The sequence below is a fragment of the Acipenser ruthenus genome, chromosome 7, assembly GCF_902713425.1.
Source record: "Acipenser ruthenus chromosome 7, fAciRut3.2 maternal haplotype, whole genome shotgun sequence".
Lineage (NCBI taxonomy): Eukaryota > Metazoa > Chordata > Actinopteri > Acipenseriformes > Acipenseridae > Acipenser > Acipenser ruthenus.
The window spans coordinates 69,792,985-69,803,855 of NC_081195.1; the positions used below are offsets into that span (position 1 = coordinate 69,792,985).

At 48.1% G+C, this 10,871-nt stretch overlaps 1 protein-coding gene across 2 annotated transcripts in view; it reads left to right on the plus strand.

Annotated features, from left to right (window-relative positions):
- LOC117973534 (pseudouridylate synthase 7 homolog) overlaps window positions 1-10,311 on the plus strand; it is a 21,553-nt gene extending 11,242 nt beyond the window's left edge. For both annotated transcript variants that reach the window (XM_059027790.1, XM_059027791.1), the window contains 9 exons: window positions 8-136; window positions 2,391-2,516; window positions 3,213-3,274; window positions 4,003-4,163; window positions 4,467-4,593; window positions 5,157-5,258; window positions 5,436-5,565; window positions 8,142-8,233; window positions 8,598-10,311. In XM_059027790.1, the coding sequence (XP_058883773.1) occupies window positions 8-136; window positions 2,391-2,516; window positions 3,213-3,274; window positions 4,003-4,163; window positions 4,467-4,593; window positions 5,157-5,258; window positions 5,436-5,565; window positions 8,142-8,233; window positions 8,598-8,734 (1,066 nt within the window). In that variant the 3' untranslated portion in view covers window positions 8,735-10,311. The remainder of the gene's footprint in view (window positions 1-7; window positions 137-2,390; window positions 2,517-3,212; window positions 3,275-4,002; window positions 4,164-4,466; window positions 4,594-5,156; window positions 5,259-5,435; window positions 5,566-8,141; window positions 8,234-8,597) is intronic.
- Window positions 10,312-10,871: the final 560 nt, after the last annotated feature.

Below are 10,871 nucleotides of genomic sequence, written 5' to 3' on the forward strand. Positions count from 1 at the left end.
TCTCTAGGATCACTGCTCAGAGACTTTCTCACCTCAACACGTGCCTGATGAACTTCAAGCTAGGGAACTTCTCGTACCAGAAACACCCCTTGAAACTGGGGGAGCTGCAGGGAAACCACTTCACTGTGGTAATCAGGTGAGACCAGGCTTCTGTGTGGGACTGCTGGGAGGGAGGCAGTGTGGTGTAGTGCACTGGTTTTCAGCCAGTGGTATGTGTACCAGTGCTGGAACGTGAGTGGCTTGCCACTGGTACACACCGGCAGGTGTTGTTTATTATGATATGATTCCTCAATCAAAACACTCCCTCAATCACACCATTGGAAGGTATCAATCTGTCTGTACCACTGAATCACAGAGAAATGAGAAATAATGATGCAGGGCATAATGTTTTTCGGGGTTAGGCACAAAAATGCTGTCTCTCCTTTTTAAAAGCATGTGTCAATATTTAGGAATGCGACGTGATGTTGGTCTGTATATAAAAACGTATCTCACATGTTTTAATGAACTGAAGTGCTGGAAGGATGGTAATAATTTGATGGAATAGAAATGCTTGTAGTGCTGAGAGGTGGTGACCAAACGTGTGAGTAGTTTTGTAAAAATGTAGCTTTAAATGAACAGTTGCATTTAAGAAATGTAGCACAAGAACAGCGAAAAACTAAAATAATACACTTAGGGTTTGTGTGTTTCACCTGTGCCATTAACAAAATGCCATGAAAACTTAGATCATTATTTTAATGAAGGGCTGTAATGCAGCAAAAATCTTTTGCCAGTCAAATCGTAGAGTGACTAAATAAAGCTTTGAATCAACAGAAATGGATTTGTTTTCGTCTGTTGCGCCTTGCATCCCAGATATTATAGATTTAGTTACATTGTTTACCTTCACGAGTTTAAGGATGGTTTCGTTGTGCAGCAGCTTCCCCAGTTAGATGATGAGCTGATAATATCTCTTCAGCCAAAGAAGCAGGCACGGTAGTGTCAGAGTACCGTTACCGTAATGTAACAGTATGTAGCTGGGTTTTGTACTAAAGCAGGGTCAGCTGTTGCAGGGAAAACCGTTTATTTCTCAAATTGACCATTTTAACGCACAGAAATACTTGGGACTGCGATTAGGAAGTGTACTGCTGAGAAATAAAAACTGAAATGAAGGGAATTCAAATGAAATGCTGCTGCTTACTTGATTGCAATAAAAAAAACGCCATTCACAAAATGTAGCTCTCCGATTGCAAATGAATATCTAAAATATGACACTGTTCTTGCTGTGGTGTGCTTTATCGTAAATATAGCAGAACAAACTCAATTTAAATTAGTTTTTACTGAAAAATAAGCAGTACCATGTAATCATAAGAGCTGTGTGTGTTGCATGCTGTCAGATCAGGAATCCACTAACACTGAGCATGGGAGCTGCAGCATGCTGTCAGATCAGGACTTCACTAACACTGAGCATGGGAGCTGCAGCATGCTGTCAGATCAGGACTTCACTAACACTGAGCATGGGAGCTGCAGCATGCAGTCTCCATATTACAACTGGACACAATTAAAGGTGCGGTCACTAATGCCAAGCTAACTGTTTAAAATATGCTGAGGTAAACGCAGTCATCGGTTGCATAGATTAACCATAGATTAACCATTCAGCAACAAACAGTACAGACACAACAAAGCTGGGGTAGGTCTTGGTTTTACAACAGCAGTTTAAGATTGCACATAGTTACTGGTACAACTGGTGCTCCCTGCTGGAAGCTCTGGTACTTAGATGAAAAGGTTCAAAACCACTGGTGTAGTGGATAGAGGTGAGGGGCTAGTAAGCAGTGTGGTCTGGTGGTTAGAGCTGAGTGGCTGGGAGGGAGGCAGTGTGGTGTAGTGGAGAGAGCGGAGGGGCTGGGAGGGAGGCAGTGTGGTGTAGTGGTGAGAGCGGAGTGGCTGGGAGGGAGGCAGTGTGGTGTAGTGGTGAGAGCGGAGGGGCTGGGAGGGAGGCAGTGTGGTGTAGTGGTGAGAGCGGAGGGGCTGGGAGGGAGGCAGTGTGGTCTAGTGGTGAGAGCGGAGGGGCTGGGAGGGAGGCAGTGTGGTGTAGTGGTGAGAGCGGAGGGGCTGGGAGGGAGGCAGTGTGGTGTAGTGGTGAGAGCGGAGGGGCTGGGAGGGAGGCAGTGTGGTCTAGTGGTGAGAGCGGAGGGGCTGGGAGGGAGGCAGTGTGGTGTAGTGGTGAGAGCAGAGGGGCTGTGAGGGAGGCAGTGTGGTGTAATGGTGAGAGTGGAGGGGCTGGGAGGGAGGCAGTGTGGTGTAGTGGTGAGAGTGGGGCTGGGAGGGATTCAGTGTGGTGTAGTGGTGAGAGTGGAGCGGCTGGCAGGGATGAATTGCACTAACAGCTATGTAAGTTAAGGCTGTCTCGTTTTCAGGAATATCTCCGGGTCGAATGAGCAGGTGGAGCAGGCTATGCTCTCCCTGCGGGAGACGGGATTCATCAACTACTACGGCATGCAGCGTTTCGGGACCACTGCGGTGCCCACCTACCAGGTCGGGAGGTGAGCTGCCAGAATCACCCCTGTGTCTGTGACTTTAAACTGAGAGTCTGGATTTAAATGGCTTTGCATAATGTCAGTGTTATTGTAGCAAGTGGTATTATTATTTATTTCTCAGCAGACGCCCTTGTCCAGGGCGACTTAGAATTGTTACAAAATATCACATTACAAAATGTCACGTTGCAGATAAGAGCCGTTACAAAGTACAATAAAATCAGCAGCAAATAAGATTCAATTCAGATAAGAGCGAGATAAAGAATACAGTAGATGATTATGTATAAGGGAGAGTTTGACTGAGCAGTTAAAAACAATGCTTACGAGTCAAGTCCACTAAGAGCACATAGTAAGTATGATAAATGGGTGAGAACGATTTCAAATAAGAGCAATAAAAAAACAAAAAAAACAAACGTGAGTAAGGATACCTGCAGGACTAAAGTCATGTGCAAGATACAGGAAGCTGTCGTATGCTGCATGCTTTGGAACATTTTTATTGTTTTTCTGTTGAGATCAGGTATGCACTTGAGCTGGAATGACCATGGAGGAAAATTGGCTAAAAGCTCACTTGTGAAATTCATAAAGAAAGCTGTGTTTCCATTAAAATGTCGAAGCGATCAGTGAGGCAGTTCATTGTTAATCAAAGAATGGATGACTGTTTTTCTTTTAAATGCAATCCTGAGTTTCTGCATTCCTCTCAATCAGGGCCATTCTGCAGGGCAATTGGAAGGAGGTGATCGATTTAATCCTGAAGCCCCGTCCTGGAGGTAAAGTGCCGTCATCATGCAGCTCTGGGAGTGGCTCCCCTACCCCCAGCTCAGCAGTGGAGTCTGGTTTAGCATTGCCTGGACACTGCTTTCTGACATGGACTCATTCATAATATTACATCTTCATTGTGTGCATGCATCTCCTGGGTGCTTTCTAACAGATACGAGTACAGAACACTAGTGCACAAAGTCACACTCACACATACACAGTGCCCTCCTCAATACAAGTGCACAAAGTCTCACACACACAGTGCCCTCCTCAATACAAGTGCACAAAGTCACACATACACAGTGCCCTCCTCAATACAAGTGCACAAAGTCACACATACACAGTGCCCTCCTCAATACAAGTGCACAAAGTCACACATACACAGTGCCCTCCTCAATACAAGTGCACAAAGTCACACTCACACACACACAGTGCCCTCCTCATGCATACTGAACTATACAAAACATCCACATTGTTTTGAGTTTTATTTTGGTTTATCCTTGGTGCTGGCAAAGCCCTGTACATGGAGAACTGGCGTTTGCAATGAGCAATGGGGTTATTGTCAGTGCGTGTGTGTGTGTGTGTGTGTGTCTCTCTCTCTCTCTCTCTCTCTCTCTCTCTCTCTCTCTCTCTCTCTCTCTCTCTCCCTCCCTCCCCCCCCCCCCCCCCCGTGTGTTTGCAATGAGCAATGGGGTTATTGTCAGTGTGCATCTCTCCCTCTCTCTCTCTGTGTGTGTAGCTGAGAAGGGGTACCTGGTGCAGTGCCGTGAGGAGTGGGCTCGCTCGCAGGACCCCGAGGCTGCGCTCGGGAAGCTGCCGGTGAAGCGCTGTGTGGAGGGGCAGCTGCTGCGTGGACTCTCCAGCTACGGGAAGAACAACATCATCGCTGCGTTCGGCATCGTGAGTAGAGACGCTGCCTCCTAGTGCAGGACTAGGACACAGTGGAAGCTGCCTTCACTTGTGCTGTTCCCTGCTGCACTCCAGTGCTACAAGTGATTGTTGCAAGGACAAAGTCATCTGAAATTGCAGTTCACATATTGGAAACAAACTGTAACCTTAATACATGTTGCTGCTGTTGGTAATCAAGCACTTGAAGAGTCTTGGACAGTGCTGTATAAACACTTCAGTGCTGTATAGATGAAGCAACATGCAGTGATTGCTGATCATCACTGATGGGCCCCCCACCCCTGTGCTGGTCCTCAGATCCCCAGGAACAACCGCCTGATGTACATCCACAGCTACCAGAGCTACATGTGGAACAACCTGGTGAGCCGGCGCATTGAGGAGTTTGGGCTGAAGGCAGTGCCGGGGGACCTGGTGCTGAGGGGAGGTGAGGCAGAGAGATGTAGAGCAGGGCTTCATGCCTTGAAACTCACACTAGTCCTGGGTTTCAGAGCTTCTCTCGCCAGGGTCAATTATTTAAATGGCCAGGTAATTGCCAGGAGTTTTATCTATCAGGCCTCTGTGTCAGTGTGCTCTGGACTGATTGTACTTCTCATCACAGTATATGTGTGTGTGTGTCTGTCTCTGTCTCTCTGTTTGTGTGTATGTGTGTCTCTGTCTCTCTATGTGTGTGTGTGTGTCTCTGTCGCTCTGTTTGTGTGTGTGTCTGTCTGTCTCTGTGTTTATGTGTGTCTGTCTCTGTCTCTCTGTGTGTGACTGTCTGTGTTTGTGTGTGTGTCTCTGTGTGTGTGTGTGTGTCTGTGTTTGTCTGTGTGTGTGTCTCTCTCTCTGTCTCTGTCTCTCTGTGTGTGTTTGTGTGTGTGACTCTGTGTGTGACTGTCTGTGTTTGTGTGTGTGTATCTGTGTGTGTGTCTCTCTCTCTGTCTCTGTCTCTCTGTCTCTGTGTGTGTTTGGAAACTATCTTCATTTTTTTGTTTCCTCTTTCTGCAGCGACGGCAGAGCCCCTGTCCGAGTCAGAGGTTGCTGATTACTCCATCCACGACGTAGTGATGCCTCTGCCTGGCTTCGATGTCATTTACCCCACACACACGAGTGAGTGCCCCCCACTGTAGCAGCACTGCAGCCTCACACACTGCTGGGTCCTAGTTTCAGGTTACTTCTGAAAGATAAACTAATTCAAGTAGACAAACTTGGGTTTCAGTTGCAAGGAGGTTCTGGATGATTATTTGGAAGTCTGGTATTATGCGTGTCTCTCGTTTGTGCTCTCAGTTGGGGACGGCTACAAAGAGATGATGGAGGCAGATGGCCTGGACATCAACAACATGAGGCACAAGATCCGCGACTACTCCCTCTCCGGAGCGTACCGCAAAATCATCACCCGCCCGCAGGAAGTCAGCTGGTGAGTTGAGTGACAGCTCAACCCAGACAGAACACACCGGCTGTGTATCTGACACTGAGCACACCCACTGTGTATCTGACACTGAGCACACCCACTGTGTATCTGACACTGAGGAACACACCCACTGCGTATCTGACACTGAGGAACACACCCACTGCGTATCTGACACTGAGGAACACACCCACTGCGTATCTGACACTGAGAAACACACCCACTGCGTATCTGACACTGAGGAACACACCCACTGCGCATCTGACACTGAGCACACCCACTGTGTATCTGACACTGAGGAACACACCCACTGCGCATCTGACACTGAGGAACACACCCACTGCGCATCTGACACTGAGGAACACACCCACTGCGCATCTGACACTGAACACACCCACTGCGTATCTGACACTGAACACACCCACTGCGCATCTGACACTGAACACACCCACTGCACATCTGACACTGAGGAACACACCCACTGTGTATCTGACACTGAGGAACACACCCACTGCGTATCTGACACTGAGGAACACACCCACTGCGTATCTGACACTGAGGAACACACCCACTGCGTATCTGACACTGAGGAACACACCCACTGCGCATCTGACACTGAGGAACACACCCACTGCGCATCTGACACTGAGGAACACACCCACTGCGTATCTGACACTGAACACACCCACTGCGTATCTGACACTGAACACACCCACTGCGCATCTGACACTGAGGAACACACCCACTGCGCATCTGACACTGAGGAACACACCCACTGCGCATCTGACACTGAACACACCCACTGCGTATCTGACACTGAGGAACACACCCACTGCGTTTCTGACACTGAACACACCCACTGCGTATCTGACACTGAGGAACACACCCACTGCGTATCTGACACTGAGAAACACACCCGCTGCGTATCTGACACTGAGGAACACACCCACTGCGTATCTGACACTGAACACACCCACTGCGCATCTGACACTGAGCACACCCACTGTGTATCTGACACTGAGCACACCCACTGTGTATCTGACACTGAGCACACCCACTGTGTATCTGACACTGAGGAACACACCCACTGCGCATCTGACACTGAGGAGCACACCCACTGCGTATCTGACACTGAACACACCCACTGCGTATCTGACACTGAACACACCCACTGCGTATCTGACACTGAGGAACACACCTACTGCGTATCTGACACTGAACACACCCACTGCGTATCTGACACTGAACACACCCACTGTGTATCTGACACTGAGGAACACTCCCACTGCACATCTGACACTGAGGAACACACCCACTGCGCATCTGACACTGAACACACCCACTGCGCATCTGACACTGAACACACCCACTGCGTATCTGACACTGAGGAACACACCCACTGCGTATCTGACACTGAGGAACACTCCCACTGCACATCTGACACTGAGGAACACACCCACTGCGTATCTGACACTGAGCACACCCACTGCGCATCTGACACTGAGGAACACACCCACTGCGTATCTGACACTGAGGAACACACCCACTGCGTATCTGACACTGAGGAACACACCCACTGCGTATCTGACACTGAGGAACACACCCACTGCGTATCTGACACTGAGGAACACAGTTTTTCAGAGCTGGCCTCCAGAAATGATGGCTGGAACCCTCTGGCTGTTTAAAGTATGTATAAAACATAGAAACGGTTGTGGGACCTGTTTGGTTTCATAAAGCCTGTGTCTCTCTTAGTCTTGGAGGAGGTTTTTAACTGAAGAACAATGAGAGCGTGTCTGTTTTAATTGTGTGTTTAACCCTTTGCGGTCCTATGTCGGACCCTGTCCGACATCATCAAAAAGACGCAAAAAAACGGGTCTCTAGTCGTTTTTTCTCCGGAAAAGCCGAGAAAACCATTCAATGGCCGAGTGAGACCGATAGGAGCCGAGAGAAGCCGGAAAAAAAGGGCGTATCTCATGAATACTGATAGACCCGACACCACATAGATAACACGGACATACACAAGATAGCTGCTTCTCCATCCAGCGCTCAAAGAACATCACACACATTTGCAGAGCTTTTTTTTAGATGTTATAGTAATAAAATAACGACTTGGATCGCATTATTGAGGAGTTTGGTGATAAAACGAGTGATCAAGAGATGATTTATCGGTATGTACTATTAAGAGGTATTTGAAAAATATAGCGAACAAGGGGTGGGGCGGAGCTGGAGATGCAGTACTGAGTGTCGTGTTGATATGCAGAGACTTTTAAACCTGTTTTACTGTGAAAAAAAATACTTTTAAACAGCGCGTCTAAAATAAACTGCGCGTGTGAAAATAAATTGGACCTGACGCACCTGAGACGCACTGAATAAATGGACCGCTAAGGGTTAATGAATAGGGGTGGATGTTTGCCTGGGCTTGAGCCGTGTGTGTGTGTGCAGCTCTCACTGTAGTGGTGGAAACAGTTTTGTCTGGGTTCCCCTTTAACGCTGTTATTGAAATGGGTTCGATGTTCACTGCTGACGTGTGGCCCCCAGGTGAATTGTACAAGTCCCATCCAGGCATCTTCCTTTCCTGTCCTCAGGGAGGTGATCTCATACGATGATCTCAAGATCCCGCTGGTCCACACTGACATTGAGAAGCTGGAAGGGAAGCTGCCGCCTGTGTATCCTAAAGGTGAGGCTCCCCTCTGTTCTGTGACCCTGCTTCCACAGGCCTGCGCTCCTCATCAGTGCTCAGCCTGCTCTTGCCATGCACATGTTTTCTTTGTACTTTTTAATGATCTGTGAAATTCAGATAAGTGTGTTTTTAAACTCAGAAGTAACTATCTCAGTTTAAGCCTTTTGGGAATGGCTTTAAAATCCATATGGGAACTAAACTGAAAGACAAACACATTTGGCACACAAAGGGAATTTCTCGAGAGCTGCATTGTGAGACGGTATTGTAACTGAGACCAGAATAATGGTGCTTGCGGTGTGAGGTGGATAGACAGACGCTGACGCTCCCCCTCTCGTCTTTCTCCTCCCTCTGTCTGAGCCAGAAGGGCAGTACCGCGCGCTGCGGATGGAGTTCTCCCTGCCCCCCTCCTGCTACGCCACCATGGCGATCCGCGAGGTGCTGAAGATGGACACGAGCATCAAGAACCAGACGCAGCTCAACACTGTGTGGCTGCGCTGAGGCTGGCTGCGGGCAGGGCGCCGGACACTCTGTGTGTGTGTGTGTGTGTGTGTGTGCGTGTGTGCGTGCGTGCGCAGGGGTGGAAATGACACCTACTGCAGAGCAGTCTGATCCATTCCTGGTTTTACTATGAGTTCAATAAGACACACCTGAGCTTGTTACCTACTGTATACACAGCGGCTAATCAAGCTTGTAATAAAACTTGGCATGGGTGAAATTCCTGTGCAATAGGAGTCTTAACTCTATCCCTTGTGTGTGTGAGAGAGAGGCAGCAGTGATGGAAACCCGCTTTGTCATAAAGGGTGGGACTGTGCCATTGTGTTATTTGTCCCTGTTTGTTCAGAGTTCGGTCTGCATCCCGTCTATAACGTGCAGGCAGGGTAACTGCACAATACTGTTGCACTGTGTGTGTGTGTGTGTGTGTGTGAGAGAGAGTGTTTTAGACTCTAGTTTTGTGAGCATGGCAGAATGGCTGACACACTCTTCGGTAATGTGGGGTGGGGAGGCTGGGGGTGGGTGTGTGTGTGTGTGTGTGTTTGTTTTTTGCTGACATGGTCCTCTGTGTGTGTGTTTGTGATGTGGATGCTGTCCTGACCTTGCAGAGCTCAGAGCTGCCTGGTGCATTGAGGGTGTGTGCCCTTGTACCTGAGCAGAGTCCAGACCAAGGCTGGAGCTCCAGTGAGCACAGGGCCTGCCACACAAGAGCAAGAGAAGAAAGCAGACTTTCCCATGCTCTGTGAAGAACAGTCCCTGTAGCTGCTTCAGAACCACAGTGTAATGTAATGTAATGTATGATGGCTCATTTTGTCTTGCAAGAGATTTTTAACGAGAAAAAATAATGAGAACATACCTGTTTGAATTTAATTTTTAATGAAGAGGTGTGTGGGAGTGTTCTAGATGCTGAAGGGTTCTGTATCTTGTGATTTTGCTGCCTTGGCGCGAGTATTCAGTGGAAGAAAGGGGCGGATCAGATCATTACAGGCTCCTTGTCCACTGAGGGGCATTTGGGTTGCATTTAATCTGTGTTCAGTCTCAAGGCTAGACATGTGAAGCAGCAGCTGCAGCTCCCCAGAGCTACCTGTCGGGTGGCTTCACTGCTCTCACAGAATCCAAACATCTTATGGAAATTTAAAAAAAAACATTAAATACCATGCAGAAGTTTCATCCGATTTGGGTGAGTGGTTCCCAAAGTTTCATTAAACAGGAATGAATGCTGTAAGGTATGGTGGCCTGCTTTCAAAGCAAGGAGAGCTAGTGGAAGCTCTTGTAACAACAGGCTCTTCAAATGTGTGAGACCAGAGCTGTTGTGATGCCCTCCTGAACTTGTTCTTGGGAATCCACGCAAGTGGTTTCACTCGCGTGACATGAGCACTTGTCTCTGAAGATTAGTGTAAGAATGTAACGGCTGCAGCCCGTTTCCAGGATACAGAAACACCAGCACAAAGTAAACCTTGTTCTCTTTTCGAGGGTTTTTAAACTGTACTTGTTTCATTTCAACTTGATTTAGTGTAACTGCTCATATCTTGGCACAATAATTAAACTTCAGTTTGAAAGTGCAGTTACTGCTTTGTGTTCAATGGTTGTCTGTTGTTTTTTTTTTCCAGGTTATTTATAAATAACTTCACAGAATTGTGTTATAATGAGTTATTAAACTATGCAGCGGGGTATTGGTGGGAATTATACTGGTGCTTCTAAAGAGGGGAATGGGACTCAAACCAAACGAACAGCAGCACCTCCACTGCACAGTGCAGTACTGATACAGGGAGGGGGGACCAAACGAACAGCAGCACCTCCACTGCACTGTGCAGAACTGATACAGGGAGGGGGGACCAAACGAACAGCAGCACCTCCACTGCACTGTGCAGTACTGATACAGGGAGGAGGAGAGACCAAACAAACAGCAGCACCTCCACTGCACAGTGCAGAACTGATACAGGGAGGGGGGACCAAACGAACAGCAGCACCTCCACTGCACAGTGCAGAACTGATACAGGGAGGAGGAGAGACCAAACGAACAGCAGCACCTCCACTGCACTGTGCAGTACTGATACAGGGAGGATGAGAGACCAAACGAACAGCAGCACCTCCACTGCACTGTGCAGAACTGATACAGGGAGGAGGAGAGACCAAACGAAAA